Below are 23,755 nucleotides of genomic sequence, written 5' to 3'. Positions count from 1 at the left end.
GATGCTTGTTTGATAACAAGTTGGCTAAGACACTAACGGGAAATATTTTTTACTAAGACGCTTTTGGAATTCAAAATAAAAACAAAAATACAATGTAATGAAGTATCAAAGTGACTATACTAAGACACGTGTTGGTATCTTTAGATTTAGACTCTAGACTAACTACAATGAGTTCAGGAATACTTTTCGTGCTTGCACATTAATACATTCGTTTTACTATGCTAAAAGATAGTTCAAAACAATAAATAAATATGCAGGCATGTGAAATCGTTCCTTTATAGATCTGTTTAAATGAAGTTAAGTGTAGTACGTACAAATCTCTTGTTTAAATCGAATTGTCAGACTCCCTCGAAATCGATCCCTGCAATTAGCGTTATTTTATCCGTTGTAGCACGAGGGGAGTATATTGATTGTGTTATTTGGGAGGGACGAAAAAGAGGCAGAAGTTTAAAACTTATATGCAGAAGAAATTCTGAAAATAATCAAGGCAAAATAAAAACGAAAATTAGCGAAAAGACAAAAACGGGTTTCAAAACTATATAAGTATACAATAATGAGCATCACACGGACGCACACAAACCCTGGTGATTCAAGTCAAAAGTCTCCGGAAAGGTAGCAGATTCTGCTTCACATGTGAAAACCGTCGTGTGACCCATATTAATAATAAGCACTAGAAAAGCAGAGAGATACTGACAGACATAAGGACATGCAGCCAACTGGAAATTTGACGATCACATAATGATTAAAAATTGATGCTTGAAATTTCATTGTGTTTAGACGAAGAAATAAAAATGTACATATATACTATAGTAATGGAACCTGGGACTATTATCTTTTTCAATATATTAAGTCCCAGGTCTGAGTCTAGTCTAACCTATCTTTTAAGAATGTTTGAACGGGTGCAAATATATTATCGTAGTTCTCTCAAGTAAATGTTATAAAAGTTGTAAAGAATAGTTAAATTCCTAGTTTTAGGTGTTACATTTTAGAAATAGTATGCATAGGTTGCATGCCTCGATTCGTGAGAATGTAACGCGTAATTAGATAGAAACAGTGATGTGGGGGGAGTGATTGATGACTAATTGTTGTTTGCTTAGCATCCTGTGTTAAATGTTTCATTCATGCTCCAGATGAGAAAAATATACTATAAATCAAAAAAGTTAAACAAAAAGGAAAATACAAAAAATAGGTAAAATATAGTTCTGGTTATCTTGCAGCGAACTGGAATATATCTTCATTCTATTAGGACAGGAAAACACTGAATCAATTTTAGGCGGGATATGTTTTTACTTATTTGTATGTGTTTCGTGCGTATTTGTTTACCTAAACATATGACGAGGGTGATTATTCTTTTACAAGTTTTATATTATTATCTATCATTATTAACATGATGTAGTATACATTTTCCCCTAGGGTGTATATTTTGTATGTACTGAAAAATAATTTGTGATACACGATGCATTCTGTCTGATGACTAGACAACACATGCACGTGGTAAAACTTGTAATTAATAATTATTGTTTTTCATTTGCGGTTGTGAATGGCCTGGGGTTGCATGAATTTTTGTGTTCGTTATATGCAATGGTGTAAAATTTAGTCCTTTTGGATAATTTCTAGTCCTTTAGATATTAGGAAGAGCAAAAGAGGTCATATGCAGAAAACATTTTTTAATGGTCTGAAAAAAAACCAACCCCATTTCAAAAGGACTATCATGTCTATGGGGAAACATTGCTATTTAGCAGTGTAAAGTTTATATAACTGTTCGAGCTAGGATTAAACTTTGAATTTTGTGTTTTTGCAAACATAAAAGAAATAGTGAAATTCACTTTATTCCCGAGGCTTGTTATGAAGTTTTGATAATGTGCATACTAAGTTTATAATGTTTATTTAGAAATGCACATTATACCTCAAAGGGTTAATGCAAACATCAAATAATTATCAAAACTTCAATTTTTTTTTTATTTCATATTGTCGCTTTATCTTTTTTACAAAGTATCAGTAAAAAACGAGGTTTTGTTCTAGATAAATTATGAGCTGTCAATTGTTGTCCCGTTCAATAACCAGAGGCGGATTTAGGGGGAGGCAGGGGGCCCGGGCCCGCCCTTTTTGGGAAAAAAATTTGTTGCTTATATAGGGCATCATTGAAGCGTGACTGGAGCGGGGCCCCTATTAGGTCAGTCAGTGGGCCCCCACTTATGAAAATTTCTGGATCCGCCACTGATAACCTATCTATGTATTTATTTTGAATTATAAATTTGGACATTATATTTCTTGCTGACCAATATTGTCGTGAATAATATTAGCAAGAGTATATTGACATTTTTGTATATGAATACATGACTTCAATAGATGAAAATTTAATATATGGTTATTATGTTCTGCAAGTGAGGGACCGCCGAGGGGACCGCATGTCAGGTTATTGTCAATTTCATCTTAATATACGCAATTGTGTAAATTGTTAACCTCACAAATTTGATAGATTGCGGTCATCTTGACTGACCACAAAACAACTACAAAATATTTACATATTTTTGTTTTTTCAAATTAAACTGTAAAGTCATTGACATTTCTGAATGGCAAAAATTGTGTATTTAACATTACACTTGTCGGTGAAAATACACGTAGCACAGTGCACGTTTTCAAAACCATTTTCTTTCCGAAAATTCCCTGAAATATACATGTCAATGCAAAAATACATTTGTTATTTGTTATGTTTTTTAAATTAGACTTTTGCACAATTAATAATCTTCGATAGAAAATGACATAATCAATTGAAAAGGTTTTATGAAACATGTAAAAATAGGATATGCAGAGTATGTCTATGATACATCAACCTAACGATAAAAGTTATTGAAAGCGTATAGAGGTCACCTCACAGCCTTCAACGATAAGCAAATGTTTGTACAATAATGACAATATAAAAAAGAAGATACGGTATGATTGCCAGTTTTAATGAGACAACTCTCCACAAGAGACCGAAATGACACAGAAATTAACAACTATAGGTAACCGTACGGCCTTCAACAATGAGCAAATCCCATACAGCATAATCGGAAATGCCCCGAAATGACAATGTAAAACAATTCAAACGAGAAAACTAACGGCTTTATTTATGTAAAAAAAATTAACATAAAAAATTTGTAACACATAAACAAACGACAACCACTGAATTACAGGTTCCTGACTTGGGACAGACACATACATACATAATGTGGCGGGGTTAAACATGTCCTAACCTGGGACATTGGTATAACAGTACAACATAAGAACGAACTATAAAAATTCAAGCTCATTTTAGAAAAACGACAAATATCCCCATTCATTTGCATTGATCGCCAAAAATGGGGATAAAACACACGAAAACCCCCTCTGCTGGAACCATCACTGCCACAAAACTCTACACTTGCTAGAGATTCAGCAACACGAAACCCAACAAAGTGGTTGTACTCTCGAGTACCATGGCAGGTCAATCAGTTCCTGATCAAATAATTGAAGGCTTGACAATGTTGATTGCAAGAGAAAAAAACCTGAGCATACTATATATTATTTGATAATCTAAGATATTTAACATAGTTAAAACCTTTGAAACTTGTAATAGATATATTGCAGAACTCAATTAGTTCTTATAATGGTGCATGAAAGTAAAGAGTGAAGTGGAATAACTATGTTCACATTGGCTGTGGCAGAAATTTTCATAAAGGGGAGGGGAGGGGGGCGCCCTAAGTGAGAACCCGCTCCTTTCATTTACATGTAGTCAACGAAATTTTTCCCATTAAATGGAAGGGTCCACCTATGTTTCAGACATGTGAATGTATCTATCAGATATATTAACATTAAAAACTGCTTCATCGTGCTTGTGACTTATATTGCATACCTTTTTATTCGACCTTATATAGCAAATATGCTATCCTTTCATTTCGTGACATTAAGTGAGTGCCATTAGTATTCCAATAATTAATAATGAATCTATTGGGTAATAACATGTCATTACACATAATACTAGCAAATGTATTAATAACACTGCTATTTTTAAGTTAGAAATATTAGCAGGTGATAGAATATATTGCCTTTATTATAATTAGATACATGTAGCTAGGTTATCATACGTGTAAAATACAAAGTTGCAGACAAAAAAAAAAAAATTTATTGTCCGATAAATCATAGGCAATAGATTTGTAACAAAATGACAATAATACACAATAAACTTACGTTTTTGAAGAGGAAACACGAAAACATATTCCTCTTAGGTATGAAAGCTAAAAATCTATGCATATACAATAGAAATAAATTAAGAGTTCCATGTCCTCTGTTCGAATTGCTGTTTAATAAAGAACCGTTACTTTTTACTTCTTTTGAAGGTTGATATATAGAAAAGATATTTAATTTTCCATGTTTTAATATCTGGTATTTTTAAAATACTTTGAAAGGAACAAACTGAACCTCACACATGCTAAATTTGCAACCACGAAAGATAGCAAAATACGGCGCTAAATGTTTCACTTAATAGAATTAAAAACGATTATTAGAAAATAACCGTGACTATTTACGTTAATGAAGAAATGAAAGTATATTAAATATAAGTAAGTATTTAATATAAAATATTACCTTAGCCTTGGCTCACACCGAACAACAAACTATAAAGGACTCCAAAATTACTTGTAACCATTCAAACGGGAAAAACAACGGTCTAATCTATATAAAATAAAAAAAACGAGAAACGAGAAACACGTATAAATTACATAAGCAAACGACAACTACTGTACATCAGATTCCGGACAGGTGCAAACATTTGCAGCGGGATTAAACGTTTTAATTGATCCAAACTTTCTCCCTTTTTCTGAAATAATAGCATAACATCATAACATAGAAAAACACACGGTAAAATATCAATTGGCAGGCTTAAGACTCAATCAAAAAACGTACATTAATACACTAAAAACGAATAAATTTGATCTCCGATATCTGAATGCAAATTCACAGTTAATAAAATATATTAAGGACAAACTTTCAAGGCCAAAAAGCAAACAAACAAGTCCAAACAAAGCCATGGCAAATCACCACTGCGAAATATTTAACCCTTCGAAAATATTCACTTTAGAAAAAAAAAACCGCATTTACCTTACAGGCGTTTGAAAAATTGAAAGTTCTTTTACTTTCCAAAAGAGGGACGAAAGATACCAAAGGGACAGTCAAACTCATAAATCTAAAACAAACTGACAACGCCATGGCTAAAAATGAAAAGGACAAACAAACAACAGCACACACGACACAACATAGAAAACTAAAGAATAAACAACACGAACCCCACCAAAAAACTAGGGGTGATCTCAGGAGCTCCGGAAGGGTAAGCAGATCCTGCTCCACATGTGGCACCCGTCGTGTTGCTTATGTGATAACAAATCCGGTAAATAGTCTAATTCGGTAGGTCACATTCATGAAAGGGAAGGGGATAGTAGTTACGACGTAAGGAACATATCCGATATCATTTGTGAAACGGTTATTCCATAACGGTCAACCAACTCGTGATGGCGTCCGTAAAATTTACGAAGGGATGATTTCAACTTCAGCATTTGGAAATCTTGGTTTAATAGCTTCCTTGTGAGCAGCAACCCGCTATCAAGAAAATCATGAATGGAAATGCAAGCACGGGAATATCGTATCAATTGCCAGGGAGATATATACCCCGTATGCAGGTGCTGCTGGAATGTTGCTACTTAGAAATGGAAAGTTCACAATTGGAAAACTGAAATCATCTCTTTTGTCGTAAAGATTTGTTTTCAACCGACCCTCATTGTCAATTTCTAGATGTAAGGTAGCAATACACAGTTAGAAGTTTAGTTTCGCATTATGGCCCCTGTGAATTTTTTAAATATGAAAGTTTTTGTACAATAAAATTGATTTTTAGATAATTGAAGAATAATTTAGCCTTCTTAGTGGGTTTATATGATCATTTAGATTGTTTTTAGCATGATTTATAGGCCATTTATATGATTGACAGTCCGTATTTTCCTATCCGTACCGTCCATAAATTATTGTAGTGTTTATCAACAAAGATTTTGCGCTCGATCTTTTCAATTCAATTTTATGGAAAAACGAGCAGAAATGCATATGATTTTTTTTGGACCACTTGAAAGATATAAACCTATGGATTCAGGAAAGGTATCACTGTAGTTGATTGAAATTTTGCTTTAGACCAAATTTTAGAGACTCTTGTGACATGTTCACCCCCCTTTTTTGCTATATTTTGTATCAAAGAAATGCAGATTGTTGCCATGAATACACCCAAAAGGGATTATATTTCACCCTTATGACCATTAGAAATCAAATCTATGGAAGATTCTCTTTCTATAAGTATATACATGCATAACACACATATAAAGCCTTCTTTGTTAGACAGGAGGGGAAAGAGGGTGTTTAAAAATTATGAGTGTCAATTTTAAGTTTTTTCCCTAACTGTGTATTGCTACCTAAGTCAAGATATGAGGCCGACTTAACTGTATCAGTAGTATCCTTTATCTCTAGCTCGATTGGATAGATGCGTTTCACATAGTCACCAAATTTTGAATTATTTAGTGAAAGAACATCATCTATGTAGCGAAAAGTAGAGTTAAAGGATTTTGCTAACTTCTTATTTTTCTTCCTAAGAAGTTCCTGTATGAGTCAGCCTCATAATGATAAAGAAACAAGTCGGCAAGTAGAGGGGCACAGTTTGTTCCCATTGGAATGCCGACAGTCTGTTGAAAAACACGTCCTCCGAACGTAACAAATATGTTGTCAATCAAGAAATCAAGCATCTTGATAATATCAGTTTCAGAGAATTTTTTGTTCGAATCAGAGTGATCCTTTACAAAGTAGGATTTATCCCTCCCTAAGACAAGATACTTGTATCTACGTTGGCCATTCTTTTTTACGAAGCAATACCAACTCTTTCAATTTGTCTTTTAGTTTGGAATGTTGAATACTAGTGTAAAGAGTAGAAAAGTCAAATGATTTAATACTGTTTCCAAGCTAGGATAATGATACTAGTAATAAATCGCAAGTTGTCTCCATAAGGATCGTTTGAAGAGATTTTCCCAAAAAGAAGACTGCCAATACAAATGAACATTGATTGTTGAACAATATCCATGTACTTCTTCGACGTTTTATACAATTTGATATAATTGTAATTCGATTGTCGATAAACGGATTTTAACCCAAAAAAAAAAAAAAGAGGAGAAAACGAGGATGGTATTATTTTCTCAGAAACAATTTGACTAAAATTATTAATGTAATAAAATGAAGTGCAAAATGTATATTTGACCCTCTTGAGTAGTTTGATTAAGGAGGTGTTATTTTACGAAGTACCTTTTCCTGTGCAGTTGTTACCGTTTTCTTGACCTAAATGTATTATGTTTTTCCCAAACTTAATACACCATTGATACTGGATTATTCACATTGTAGCGTGTACTCGACAATTAATACAAATGTATTCCATTCAAGACAAGAATTCTTTATGTGATAAAATATATTCCATGTCACGCGACTTTGTTTGTAAACATTAGTTGAACTATTTGTTACACTTTCGCTGTTGTTTTTATGCTTAGTCATAAATGGTATGGAAATTTCTTTACGAAAAGTAAATAAATATGACTTATTGTGATGAAGAGAATATATTTTGTCCAGCAAATTATCCCGTGGCTGGTGGAATTAAACAAAAATAGTACGGGTACAAATATGAACAAAAAGGAAGTAGAGTAAACGCAAAGAAACATCACAAACTGACAAAAAGTCGAGCATACTAGATGTAAAACAAACAATGATCAATCTTTTATGTAACTATTTAATCATTTTATATAAGAGAGGGGGTTATAACCAATCGTGAACAAAAAATTGCTTGATGTTAAAAAAACAAACAACAGTAAACGTGTGTAGCATATCATTCAAAGGTATTCACTATATCACTGTTACAAGAAACAATCATTACAGGTACCGGTAACCTCAACTTTTGAACTTATTATATTAGTTTCATTTTCCAATCAGTCATCTATTATGCAAATAACATGTACACAAATAAGTTATTGCTTTATTTGTACTTTAACAAGTAAATTCTCCTGTTACTCCGCTATCATGTAGAGCAAACGATAATACGAAATTTCTTTTTGAGTGACAATTAATTTGGTGTTCTCTTTGCGGTCCGCGTTTAAATTATGCGTGTTTCTGAAGTTTGAAAAATCAGACCATGGCTTTGCTTTTCGTCCTATTTCTTAAGATCGTACAAATAAATTTGATATTTTACGACAATGTACTTAATACTATTATACTGTATACTGTATACAAATGTAAATTGTCGTAAGAAGGCCGTCAGTAGCATATTTGAATACATGGGAAATGAAACGAGTATCTTTTTCTTTCTTCATCGTGAAGTAATGTTTACCGCAGTTTTGAGGAGGGTACATGATAGTACAACGTATCATTTCGTCTTTGCGCAATGCTGATGGTAGTTTGTTAAAAGAACACATAGATTGGTTAACACTTTAGTGGTATGAGCGATTGAATTAACACTTTAGTGTTATGAGCGATTGGATTAAACTTTTTTTCGATTGACGTTTCAACCTGACCTAAAAAAAATCATTGAGCTCGTAATCATTTAAATGAAGACATAAACATTGTCACAATAAAACCATATCATACAATATCTTTCATATAAATTGATACTTTTGGTGTAAAGTATCTCATTTGTAATGGTGGTCGCCTGTCACTCCAGACGAGAGGAAATCAACATCACAGGTGAATATCATGTGACATAATAAGCCAATCAACAATTAAATGATCACATTTCTACATTGGTCAGGTTTCTGTAAGAATTTATACCGATTTATACATTTCATTCAGTCATAAAAAATATACGATGGATCCTTCGTAAGTGTTATTAATACAATTCTCTGGGTCGTAAAAACATATACGATGTGTCTATCTCAGTGAAATCTTATAATCTCAGTGAAATCTTATAATTATAGATGCTGATGAGTTTTATGATATATTGCATCGAAATTGAAATATCGTGACACGAAACTTAATCTTATTTAAAAAAATAAAAAGTGGAATTTCAAAACTTTTTTTTTGAGTATGTTATCACTACATGAGAGCTCGTTTAAACGTAAACCGACACGCAAATTGCTGATACTGTTAAAAGATACCATGATCTATAATAATAAAAAAAAAAAACCACAATAAATGTTTTACCCAGTTAAATGGTATTTTTTTTAATTTGTAATTCTACGTTAAAAACTTGGAATTTAGGGTAAATCATTACATGGAAATTGGTACCCACAAATAAATCACTTTTACAGTATTTGAATATTTCCTACATTTTCTGAAATTCAATAATAACAATATTAAAAGATAATAACATTGAGCGGACACTCGCTGTTTGACTCGTTTAACTTGATGATTTATCTCTTTTGTTTTTATCCTCATTTGAGTTTTTTGACTTTCTTATATTCTCGAATTTTGACACCCTGTTCATGGGGCCTATTTGTTAGTTGTTCGAACATATATATACATTGTACATGTTTTATAGCTATTGTTTTAGTGGATCACTTGCAGCAAATGCAAAACTTAATCTAATAGAAGTTCAATTTAAACGAATTTATCAACAATGTAATTCAATAGACATGCTATAACCCAAACAATTGATTTATGCATTCTTTTCTTGGCAAATTAGAAAAAAAAATAACTTATAAATGTCACCATTGATCAAATACGCAAGGAAATTGAAAAAAAAATTTCAAGGTTTAGTTTTGTACGACAACAATCTTCACCTAAAAACTCTTGCATCTTCACCTAAAAACTCTTGCATCTTCACATTTTATATCACAGACTTATAATATTCATAGAGTGTTACGTAAAAGTTTGATCAATCTATTAAGAACGAGATAGTATTCGAAATAAATGATTCCCTCATGGCAGCAAAAATGTCAAAAATAATTTCTTTTATCGATGTTCTTTGCCTATAAAGTGTAATCATTATCAGTTTTAGAGAAACTGCTTGATTCATTTGATTATTGATAATTTACTACTAAATTGTTTCAGTTGCATCATTATTCCTTATCACAAGTCAGTTTTACAAGATTATATTTTGATTTCATGTCTCTTAGATCTTATACCAGGTCTGAGGGTTTTATGTACAAATTATTCGATGCCATTTATATGCAGTGTCATTGGGTTTAATAGAAAAACTGATTTATTTAACTAAATAAAAATGAGATACTGGATCTACATAAACAAGACGGCAACCTTACGATAAAAAACCTTAAATTAATGCAGAGGAAATTTTCATCAGTATCTTTAAATGAATACCTATAGATGTTAGAAAAAATACCAATCTCTATCGTTGCATGCTGTATATGAACGTCTTATACTTAACGTTTTCCCCATTTGTTTTTTTTTTCTGGTTGCTGTCTCATTGACGTATACATTACATCTTTTACAAAAAATATATATCAAAATGTATGACAAACTGGATTGCATTTTTATTAACTTGTTAATTTTCAGTTCCTTGAAGGTGTATGACGTTCGGGTCATGCTCTTTGGTTCCCTGAAGGTGTATGATGTTCGGGTCTTGTTCTTTGTTTTTTTTTCTTTTACGTAGTTGATTCGATAATTATGTGTCTTTACAGTAACTGTTACGTCTCAGATTTCATTGAACGCAATTAACTAAAAGCATGTTTACATCAGAGGAATACAGGTATCACAAATTGGTCAAAAGTTTAACTAAATCTTTCACTAAAAATATAAAGATGTATTGTGGAAAATCATTCCACCTAAAGAACTTTAATCAGTGGAATTCCACACCCATTTTATAATGGTAATTGTTACAGTAAAAGCAAACAAGCATAACCTTATTTTTTTCAACTTATTTGCCGTATTAATGAAGGTTTTGATAATACTTCATGTGTAATAATTGCATCTTTCTGATTTTTAAAAACTCAAATTACGGATGTTTTTGTTTTAATAATGCAGGTTCGTTGCTTACTTGCAGTTTTGAACACGGGTAAAACTCTTTTTATTTGCTTTTTGCTTGATTGTAATGTACATTTTGGACGAAAGGAGATTGTACGTTGTATCGGTATTTTAGTTTACCGTATTTAAGGTTATTTTGCATCGGACTTTTGCTGCGCTTGAAGAAACATTTAGCGGTAAAATGCTTAAGGGAACAAAAACTACAAAACAAACAACACACACACACACACACATTTCCTCCAATAATCGCTCTATGTATACATATATCTTGTTAGTTTCACCAGCACGTTTGACAACACAATATGATTGCACCTTTGAAATGACATAAAATTGATACAGATTTAATAGTTAAATCTCTTTACCCTTCTTCGTATTGTTGAAGACGAGAAGTACCGTGGTCTATATTTTTAATAATGTAATAATCACAAGTAAACGTCCAGCATAAAATATAATTATTAATTTATTTTACGACACCATACGTTCTAACGTAAGTCAGTCTGGTTTCCGATAGTATCTATATGTTGTTCATTACAAGACTTGCAGAAAGTCTAAAATAAAATAAAGTCTTCGAATACTCTAAGACCGGTAAATAGATAAAGTCAAAAAGCATTCAATACCGTTCTTAGACGAGGTCGTTGTTCTATATAAGGAAAATGTTATGATAATATAAGAATAGAAACTTTCATGTCTGGCAATGACAGGAACAACAAAAAGAAATAAGCACATGGTTAAAAAAGTCAATATATCGTGTAATGGACACTTTGATGGACATATGAATCACAAGTCTGCGCAATGTTACAATAGATTTCATTATATAGTTGTTGACACAGAAAGGACTGTCTTTGTATAATTTTACAAGCTCAGATTAAGGAAAATAAGTCGATTTGAAATTTCTTTTTTCAATTAATTACATGAATACGTATAAACCAGACAATAATACGCGATAGTTTTCCAAAGTATAAGACTTAAACAACAGCTAGCATACCATTACACATGATACTGTCTATATTTTGACTATAAAAAGGCGAAGGTGGATTTGTTAATTTTGAAAAGAATGAAGATGGTTTATAAACGATTTCATCTAGTATGCATTAATCAAAGAAATTAGCAAACTATTACATCAGATCAGTGTAAGTCCTTACAGTCATATGCAGCTTTCGAGTACGATAATCGTACCGATACCCAGAAATCAACCAATCAAAACACTGGATTAAGTGTTTCGAGCACACTTTTTGTTCTCCTAGTACTGGGTAAAGTTTTATGCCTGAGGACCCTGAGTTAATCTTAACTTTGTGATCTTTTAAAGGAAAATAGTGTTAATATGTTTCTCTTGGTAACGTTTTAGTGGGAATCTCGGATTCGAGCGTAGGGATTTGATACCGTTACGCAGTAATATCAACGAAAGCTTCCCTTTTCATAAGTTTATAGAAGACAACATAATTTGTATTTTACATAATAAAATCTCTGGATGAATCATTTTTTTGCATTACTGCAATGCTCTCTTTTTATTTTGCTGATACTATAATAATATGTAACACTCTTGTGTTTTGGTTAGGTGTTTTTCTATTTGTAATCATCTGATGAGTGAAGCCTTTTTCAACTGATTTTAATACTTTCTACTTCTGTTTTCTGTTACACCACTGTCCCAGGTATGGGGGAGGATTGGTATCCCGCTAACATGTTTAACCTCGCCACATTCTGTATGTATGTGTCCCAAGTCACGAGCCTGTTATTCAGTGGTTGTCATTTGTTGATGTGTTACGTATTTGTTTTTCGTTCATTTTTTGTACATAAAGTAGGCCGTTAGTTTTCTCGTTTGAATTGTTTTATATTGTCATTTCGGGGCCTTTCATAGCTGACTATGCGGTAATTGCTTTGCTCATTGTTGAAGGCAGTACGGTAACCTATTGCTGTTAATTTCCGTCAGTGGTCTCTGGTGGAGAGTTGTCTCATTGACAATCATACCACATCTTCTTTTTTATATAAATGTATGACGAAGCAGTTGAATGATATGCACTAAGGTGTTCATTTGATCCTTTATATCTTTTCCGTAAATCTGAACTTGCTACAAAAATCTTATACCGACATGGTTTGACCCGAGAATTCAAGTTTGACACAAATTTATCAACAACGTCACATATCTCAGTTCACCCGCTTTGATGAATTTGATCCGAAATAATCAAAATTAGATTGCAAAATATAGTATAAAGATTACATGCTTATATAAACACTCGAAACAAAACGATTCGTTCTTATCACGTTTTTTGGGGAAAGAAGATAGGCCTACTATACATATGAGATATCAACTATTTTACATGATATGTACATAACGTAGGTCCCTTGACTTGCTTACTCGTCACAAAAGCTTCAATAAAGGCTTACTTTATTTTTAACGTAAAGGAATACCTACACATTATTCCGAGGCTTTTTTGCTGCTCAGGAATTTCTGTAGACCCAAATTATGCAATAGATGTTTATAATTCATAAAATTTTGAATTTCCAGATTATAGCCAGTTTCCATACCGAATGTCGTTGATTATCTTCATATACTCAAGCTACATCCAACAATAAAAAACGCTTATCACGATGACATCATCAAAAGGCCCAAAAATCAATCAATCAATTTACCAATCAATCATGAAATATAAAAAATATGAAGATGTGGTATGATTGCCAATGAGACAAACTCTCAACAAGAGACCAAATGACACAGAAATTAAAACCTTTAGATCATCGGATACGGCCTTCAACAATGATTAAACCCCATTTTCACCTATCAAAGGCCTCAAAATGACAAATGTAGAATCATTCAAACGAGAGATCTAAACGGTCTGATTTATGTACAAAATAATGAACGAAAAAAATATATGATACTAATATACAGAAACAAACGACAACTACTGAATTACAGGCTACTAATTTGGGACAAGGACATTCACGTGTTCACCTATACTACAACTTCTAGTTATCTTCTAATAAGGAAAAGAAACTTATAATTGAAAAGCTAAACTTAATATGTTTTCTTGCTTAGTTTAAACATATTCATTTATTCTGACTTGTTGAACAAATTCATTGATGTACAAGTTGAAACACTTTTCGATTTTATTAATTAAAAATGTCGCTGCCATTTGAAATTTCAAATACCAAATGTTAGCTTCAGATAAACACAAAAATAACTGTCGGATAGCAAAACATTACTCATCCGTACTTTAATGCATTTTTTTCTTCTGAAAATGTCTTGATGAATTTTTCACTTCGGTTATAAGATTCAAATGAAGTACCATCAACGACTGACAACTACTGATATTTCCTCAATAATCTCGAACTATTTGACATTTCAATGGCTAGCTATAGCACTTAAGCTGATTACTTCAAAAAGTCGAAAAGAACCACTGATATAACTCCGATTTTCATTTTCTTTTGAAAATAAAACCATTTATTTTTATATACTTTTTATTTTCTCATTGAAATAAAATCATTTATTTTTAGTAGATTTTATTTTTGCTTTAAATTGATAAGACGTAAATTAGATTTCATGATGTAATAAAGAAGAAATTGATAGACGTCATGGTGTGTGTTTTTTTTATAGAGTTATCCTCCCACGGATGATGCACTTGTGTTCTTTAAAAAGGGTCTGGTGGGGTGATTTATTCATTTTTTCTTTAATTTTTAAGACCATTTTGTTTTATTGACAATTTTTGACCTTTTGATTCAACTTTTTGTCCATTAATATTCACTATACTATAAAATAAAGTCACCCTGAACATGCATGGAATATTTGCAACTGGACGTCAAACGTTGAACAACAATCAATCAAGCTATTCTGTAAACCCCATCTAGATAGATTCAATACTACATACAGATATAGCAGAAAAGTTCTCTGATTTTTGTTAAACCTGACATTGGTGTGTTATAAATAGTTATGTAACTTTTATTGATATGTAAGCCATCATTCCTTGCACTAAAAGTCAAAAGTCATTGTAGCAAATCTATTGAGAACTTGCTAATTCAAGATAAAAGAACTTTCTTAAAAAATACAATATCTGTTCTAATATATACATGATATAATATTAATTCAGCTTTAAAAATGCCAGCGAAAAATAGTAAAAGAAATTTCTTGTTCAATCCCTCGTTTCATCCTGAGATTTATAACTGTTTTATATTTTAAATTCTGTTGTAAATTTTATGTTCACTGCAAATTGGATTATTCATAGAATTCAGTTATTCTATTATGATGATAATAATCTACATTTATAGTACTTTCCATAAATCATTTCATCCTTCATTAATACTATTTTTACTACAATTATGTATTTATGTCTAATAGAAAGCTGTAAAGAATAGAAAATTGTAATACAAAAGGCGATAACTTACTTAGATAATGGAAGTATTAATACTTCATTGCTGAGATAGAAAGAGGGAATACATTTGGCATGTTTGATTTTTGAAATATTTATGCAAAAACGTTAATAGGATAGCAGATAAGTTTTAAATCTGACTTTTTGCCGAAGAGTTTATTTTTAAATTACCGATTTCGTTTCCACGTAAAAGAGTTCTTGCAGGGGAAACAGCTTCTGAATAGGTCACATTGTATTTCTTGGTTATACAAAGCAAGTGTCATAAACATGGTGATTTTTGTGCGATCTGACAATAAATATGACTTTGAACGGTTCGCATGTTAATAGAAAAGGGAGATTGTAAAATAGATGTTTATGAGCTGACATTGCTAATTCTTTATATAAATCAAAACGCTCATCTGAATATTTCTATGCAGAGTTGTTTACGATTTCTAAAATACCTTTTAACTTCACCGGATTATACTATATTCGTAAATTTATTTATTTATTGTTCACGGGTATACTACGACCTCTCTCGAAAAGGTAAAATAATAGCGAGATGTAGTTTAAAACAAATATCTTCCGGGACCAAATCTAAACAGGTAGCGTATCCTTCAGCAATGAGAAAATATAATACCATATAGTAAGCTTGAAAAAGCACAGGTAAATGTATGAAAAAATGTGGAACGATTCAAAAGAGACATCCAACGTTCTGATTTATGCTATAACTATAAACAAACAAAAAAACAACCCCAAACCCACCAATATGATAACCAACACCAAACGCTAGATTAGAAGGTCTTTACTATGGGCGGGAACAAGCAGAATTAAAGTTTGTTTATCAAACATGATTTTTTTTTCACGAGGAATGCAATCTATTTGATTTATAAGATGTTTTATCATTGGTTCTAACAGTTAACATTCAATCGGTTCTTTTTTTCCAAAAAACAAAAAAGCAAAAATCGTGTCTCTGAAATGGCAAACAAAAGCAATAGGCTGGTCATGATCAATGAAGAGCTTGTTGAACTCGCAGAGTCAAAGCGGACAGAAATAAAACAGTAGTTAGAAAACAAAAATGTTCTGTTTTATCGTATATAATAAAATACACTTTTTTGTTATCTTGTATAATAATAAATCGTTTTTATCATCTTATGTTTTATATAATGTTAACATAATAATTATTTGTATAATTTAATGACAATTGCCTCATTGATATGTCATATTTTTATGTGTTTGTTTGTCTGTGATTGCCCTTGTTTTATTAAGACTAATTATCTGTACGTTTTGCTGAGTTAAGGCTCTTTGATGCCGTTTTTTTTTATCATGTTAATTATCAATATAAAAAAGAAGATGTGGTATGATTGCCAATGAGACAACTATCCACAAAAGACCAAAATGACACAGACATTAACAACTATAGGTCACCGTACGGCCTTCAACAATGAGCAAAGCCCATACCGCATAGTCAGCTATAAAAGGCCCCGATAAGACAATGTAAAACAATTCAAACGAGAAAACTAACGGCCTTATTTATGTAATAAAAATGAAAAACAAATATGTAACACATAAACAAACGACAACCATTGAATTACAGGTTCTTGACTTGGGACAGGCACATGCATAAATAATGTGGCGGGGTTAAACATGTTAGCGGGATCCCAACCCTCCCCTAACCTGGGACAGTGGTATAACAGTACAACATAAGAACGAACTATAAAAATCAGTTGAAAAAGACTTAACTCATCAGATGGACAAAAATAAATCTATTTTTGTTGTCTCTTTGACACATTCCCCATTTCCATTCTCAATCTTATTGTATGTAATTCTTGGTCATTAGTCGGTCAGTTTTGATCTTTTGATTTTTTTTTTTTTTTTTGACAAAACTTAGGATTTATACTCCAGGAAATGTTACTTTAACTGCATTTTGTAAAACTTTTCGGAATTTTTGGATCTTCAGTATTTTCAACTTTGTACTTTAGTCTTTTTACTTTTGTAGACAAAATACGCAGTTGGTTTACGCTATATATCTTAAGCCTGGTATCTTTGAGGCGTTTTCTTTTTCAACCACTAGGTCGATGCTTCTGTTGGTGGAGGTTACATCACCGAGTGTATCACCAGTCCAGAAGTCAACACTTCTGTGTTGATATAGCGTAACATCGACGACATGATGATCATGTGTATAAAATAGCAGCTAACAAAATAATCATTGTCCATGTAGATGCCAGGATTATTTTATTTTTACTCCAGACGTGACTTTCTTTTTACAGTGGCCCTCGAATAAAAGTAGTTGGAATGGCAAAAAAAAAGTATGAAGCAAATAAAAAATTTAATTGTTCGAAAAACTAAATATTTCGAATCATAATGAATGATTACTTTTTACAGTTGTATTCGGCAAAACCTTTCAACTTTTGTTGGGTCCTCAACGCATAAACCTCGTAATTGGGGCTTTGAACTGTTAATTGTATTCGAGCATATGACACTGATGAGTCTTTTGTAGACGAAAACGCGGGTCTTGCGTTCAAAATTATAAGCCTGGTGCTATCTTTGATGCGTTTTTATATCTATTTCATTTGTATGTTTTTTGTAATGATCCATGATGTTTCTTTATTTAAATGTGTACATTAAGAATATAGAACAATTACATTTTATTTGCAGGTGCTTTTTTGATACCCTACTTTTTTATGCTTATTTTCTTGGGATTACCCTTGTTTTACATGGAGTTAGCGTTAGGACAATATCAACGCTGTGGTGCAATTTCTATATGGAACAGACTTTGTCCTATGTTTACAGGTAAACATACACTTTATACTATCGATGCATGCTATTACTTCAAAATGTCATCCGAAACGAACAGACGAAAGTTTTATGAATGTCGTGCACACGATGCTCTTTTATCTACTGTAAAATAACTAATTTTCGCGGATACTTTATTTCGCGTTTAGCCCTTTCTAGTCGTGGCGATCTGACATGTTCATATTTACTTGATGTGGTTAATTAGACTGAAAAGGTTCAAGTTCATACATAATCGCGACAATATAAACTCGATTTATTTATTAACTCTCGAAAGTTGCAAAAATTAATCGCTTTCTAAATTGTCTAAATATGTAAACATTTGAAGCTATGAATCAATAAATACGTTTAAACGAGCTGTATATGAAGACACAACAAGAACAGTCAAATTCATTTAAGGACACACTTATTTATTGAATGCAAATTTTAATAGATGGATCTGTTCATTTTAATTTTATATGATATTATAGTTGAAAAACAGTCTATATACATTACCATAATTTATTGAAGAAAGTACAATATATTTCCAATGTATTCTATCTCTGAGCAAAGTCATAAATTAATTGCTGAACTGTAAATCTTGCTTCAACTAACACGAAGTAGACTTAAAAAAAGTAAACGCCTGTCAGACGATTACACATAATGATTTAGAAAGAAAGTTCAAAAGTAAGATAAGTCACGAACAAAATCGTTATCATAGAATACTTTCAAAAGAAAACAATGATATTTTATCTGAACTAGACATTCAAAATGATTATCGCACATCGTAAAGTTTTTTTTTTAAATACTGTAATACAAATCGCCTCTTTCATAGAATAATGCCATATTATGTACTTGCACCTTTTACAAGTATGTTAATGCTTGCACTAATTTAATTGAAACGAGGTTTCAAAAATTCAAAAATTAACAAATATTTGCTTAATGAAGATTACCTTGAATTTAATTGTGTTTAATTTTTGTTTATAGGTCTCGGTTATGGAATATGTTTCGTTGCCACATTCGTCGGAATGTATTATAACACAGTGATCGCATGGGCAGTATATTACTTGTTTGCTTCGTTCCGTTCGGAAGTTCCCTGGTCTCATTGCAACAACACGTGGAACACTGCTGACTGCGTATCTGTTGTTGACGGATACAATGTTAGTCACGTGACCAACAACTCAATGTTAGCAGCTACAGAATTTTACTTGTATGTATAAATGTGTATAAAAATTAATTTAACAGTAATTCATCAATTAATTCAGGACTTATTTGAAATTATTCACAATAAAAGAGAGGCAAAAGATACCAGAGGGAAATTCAAACTCATACGGCGAAAATAAACTGACAACGCCATGGCTAAAAAATGAAAAAAAAAAACAAACAACAGACAGACAGACAATATTATACCTCTCACAGCACAATATATAGAAAACTACAGACTGAGCAACACGAACCCACCAAAAACTGTGGGTGAATTCAAGTGTCCTAGAAGGGTTAGCAGACCCAGCTCGAAATTTGGCTCGCGTCTTGTAATATTTTTCCTAGGGAAGTTAAAAATTTCCAACTTGAGGCAATCGTATTATGTAGAGAAATATAAGGTTTTTCTAACCAAAGTCGTGGAAAGCCTTAGGCATATTTTGCGCAACTGTTTTGGGTTCTTTTTGTATTAAATGCTCTTCAACTTAAAAATTATTCGGACCTTCCTTGAGATTGATTCAAATCCCACTAAAGAGCATTGAGTGTCTTCAGTGAACAAGTTTCATGCATCGATTAAAAACCTGTCGACGAAAACGAAAAAACAAGTTAGCGATGAACAAGTCATTGTAGTTCCTTGAGGATCTTCAGTAAATGACGATTGTATAACTATACTGCGCCTATCATATAAAATGTTTAATTCATTATGTGAAGTGTTTTACAAGACGAAGCAAATTACATAAATCAAGTTAAAACTGTTGTCTATAAAATGTTCTTAAACTTTCTTGCTAGATAATGATGCAGACAAATATAATTATTGTTTGAAATTGAATTTGTAAAAATATAAATACAATTAAGCTTACACGTCTTGGTATTTCAAAATTAGAAAATAAATGATTTAAAGGGTAATGTAGCATTGCATTTATAACATTTAATTTAGTTTTGGTGCATGCATAATCAACTAATCAATCTTTAACTTGTCCTTTCCAAATTTATTTTCTCCAGATTTAGAGTTTTAGAGGACCAAAAAGCTTATGGTATTGAAAAAGTTGGTTCGCCTAAATGGCAAATGGTGCTGTGTTTGATAGCTGTCTTTGTTGTTGTTTATTTTTCCTTGTGGAAGGGGATCAAATCCTCAGGAAAGGTGGGTAATGTTTTACATGAACATCTTTAAAATTCTTGTATATATATATATATATATATATATCACATGTATTTCTTGTTGTATTTGGTATTTCAGTTACGAATTAAGTGATGAAAAATGAATTGCGAACAGAAAAGAAGACTAAATGAAATGACAAGTATTGTTCTCCAATTTTTTTTAATTTGTTTTACCTTATCTACATGCATTGATTAATCACAGCAAATATATCACTCAATATACATTTATATTTTATACAAACAGGATATATAGCAACAATTACAAAATTGTAGATTGTATGTAATACATACATGTATTTCATAAACTAACAAAATAATACTTTTCAACTGATTGTTTCAGGCAGTGTGGGTAACTGCTACCGTTCCTTACGTTGTATTGCTCATCTTGTTGGTAAGGGGATGTACCTTACCTGGTGCCAAAGATGGCATAATTTACTACCTCAGACCACAGTGGGACAAGTTACTCAAAGTAGAAGTAAGTACTATTTCTGGACCTTATTCCTTTTTTTTTTTTAGCTCTAAGTTACATTTTTATACATAGTGCCTAGAAGTTGATTTTCTTATCCCAAGCATAGATGATTACCTTAGACGTATTTGGCAAAACGTTTTGGAATTTTGGGAACTCAATTCTCTTAAACTTTGCACTTGTTTGGCTTTCTAAATTTTTTGATCTGAGCGTCATTGGTGAGTCTTATGTAGACGAAACGAGCGTCTGCGTATTAAATTATTAGCCTGGTGCCTTTGATAACTATTTGCAAATGTCTAGCTATATATAATTGCATCATAACCAAATATACGTAAATGAAGTTAAGCTCTGTTCCTTAAATTATATTATTGTTTTCCTTTGTCTTGTTAGCATATCGATATACATTGGACGCTGCTAAAATGGTACCACATAGTACGAAATAAAGGCAGCAGTAGTATACCGCTGTTCAAACTCATCATAATCCATGGACAAAAAACAAAATCGGGGTAACAAACTAAAGCTGAGGGAAACGCATAAATATAAGAGGAGAACAACGACACAACACTACAACGTAACGCACACAGAAACGGACCAAGCATCAGACAAAATCCCACGAGAATAACAAATATAACATCAAAACCAAATACATGAATTTGGGATAGACAAGTACCGTGACACGTCTTATCGCAATGTCAATTTACACTCTAAAATAAGAGAAAACAAACGACGCAATGTTAAATTGTAACACACATAGAAACGAACTATAATACAACAATGGCCATATTCCTGACTTGGTACAAAGGACATACAACATATGGTTATGACGTTTGTCTTTTAGTTGCTATCTTATTTGCGTATACTCCGCCCAAATCTGTGCTAAGTCATAATGTGCATTAAGACGAAGTTTAGAATTAGCTTTGCTACATTGAAAGTGCTTATGACTGCATATTTATTTAAAAAGTAGTCCGTTTTGTCCATTTCTGTTTGCATATATTATATAGAATTTCCTTGTTTACTTGCTTCAAAACAAGAGAATAGCTCCGCGGGTCTCGATATTCTTCCTGCTTCTAAAGATCGTTAGATCATAAACATGCTTGCCGTTGTGCCCGTTTGTTTTTAATCTCGTTTCCGTGTTTACTCGGTTCAAAACAATAGAAAAGCTTTGCGAGTCTTGCGTTTCTTTCTGTTTCTTTAGCTCGTACAAATTAAAGTTTTTATTTACGGCTATCGACAATTGTAAAAGAAAATGTCAAACTTAATGATTGATGCTAAGGTTTTCAAAAATTTAATTAAGTTAATTGCTTTCATGAATTATTCACAGAGTGTGAAAATTTCAGAGGAAAGATATTTTAATTTGTTAAAATTTAATTACTTTGTACATCTTGAGACATTTATGCACATTTCTTCTTTTAAGTCGCATTCTTTTTTGTTCTAATAAATTTGTTAAAACTAGACAGAGAGATCTCAAACCTTTTCATGCTTTGAATTCTAAAAAGGAAAGTATTAAAGTGCAAAAATCATAAATACGTTTTTTAAGATGAACTTTAAGACATTTCGATTGTTATAAGAACATCTGCAACTGAATACATTTATAAGGATAAAGGAACAATAATTAAAATTGATCAATAATTCAATCAACGTCATGTCAACGCATTTGATAATGTTATTTATAAGTTAAAAGAAAAGCTCTGCCTGACACTTGTACAAGATGTTTTTCATTGTATACTAAACAAGCGAATGGAAGCAAAGTAATGAACCAACTGCAAAAATGTTGGGATAAGATCAAATGGCATGAATGGATATTAGTACGATTCAGCAAATACATTTTTTATTTTGCCTTCTAACAGGCTACCCCTGTCAATTGGTGTATACCAGACATTTCTTTTTAATCATAATTATTACATTAAAATTTGAACTTAAAATATATCGGCACGATGCACGGATATCAAACTCAACTTTATGAAAACAAAAGTTGGTATGTTTCGTTGGAATGTTTTTATAAATGACCATCATTTTTATTGATATGATTAAGACCTTAAGGTTAGCGACCTTTTCTAGGTTATCTATATAGGTCACGAGACAGGTTTTATTGACATAAATGTATAAATCTTATTTGTTTACATGAATTATCCGCATAAATGTCAAAAGATTTGTTCCATTCAATTTGATATCTCTTGAGGTGTTTGTTTCGTAAACAGTTGTATTCATTAAGCAAGTGTTCCAGTTCTACTAGGTCAACGGCATCGTCTTTCATATCTCTGACATAAAAAAAAGTATCACCATTCTAAAAAGCTTATTCAGTCAGCAAAGACTATGAACTTCAAGATTTAATTTTTGTGTGTATTAACATAACAGAACTCAAACTTGATGACAAAAAGTTATTCAGTTCTTTTTAAGCGAACTTTAATTTTACAGTTATATAGTATTTATTAACGTCTATTATATGTAATTTCACTTTCCATCATTCGGCCTTAAGGTGGTACCTAACACTACAGGGAGACAACTCTGTAAAACCAGCAGAACGTTTTAATGACGTTGTGTTCTCAAAGGAATATTAAGCTTCTCAATGATCAAAACAAGTTTTTGTCAAACTGCTCTATAACCAGTGTATTTTTTCTGATTAAACGGTTGGTTCATTTTTTTTGAAATTTTTATATTTTTGTCAAAGGTTCAAAGTAAATACTTTATCAAAATTTTAAGAAAATTAAACGAGCCAAATTAATTTTAGTAAAGGTGTTAGGTACCACCTTAATGTGTATCGAATTTCTGAAGAAATCTTACGAAATCTTATGCTTATATCCGGTGGTTCTTTTAAGTACTCTGT

General features: G+C 31.8%; 1 protein-coding gene across 2 annotated transcripts in view; it reads left to right on the top strand.

Annotated features, from left to right (window-relative positions):
- Nucleotides 1–23,755, top strand: part of LOC143076078 (sodium-dependent serotonin transporter-like) — a 41,848-nt gene that overhangs the window by 8,711 nt on the left and 9,382 nt on the right. For both annotated transcript variants that reach the window (XM_076251711.1, XM_076251712.1), the window contains exons 4-7: nucleotides 17,994–18,128; nucleotides 19,095–19,317; nucleotides 20,310–20,448; nucleotides 20,806–20,940. In XM_076251711.1, the coding sequence (XP_076107826.1) occupies nucleotides 17,994–18,128; nucleotides 19,095–19,317; nucleotides 20,310–20,448; nucleotides 20,806–20,940 (632 nt within the window). The remainder of the gene's footprint in view (nucleotides 1–17,993; nucleotides 18,129–19,094; nucleotides 19,318–20,309; nucleotides 20,449–20,805; nucleotides 20,941–23,755) is intronic.

The sequence above is a fragment of the Mytilus galloprovincialis genome, chromosome 5 (genome assembly GCF_965363235.1).
Source record: "Mytilus galloprovincialis chromosome 5, xbMytGall1.hap1.1, whole genome shotgun sequence".
Lineage (NCBI taxonomy): Eukaryota > Metazoa > Mollusca > Bivalvia > Mytilida > Mytilidae > Mytilus > Mytilus galloprovincialis.
The sequence above is the reverse complement of the archived record's forward strand: the minus strand, read 5'-3'. Positions and strand labels throughout refer to the sequence as shown.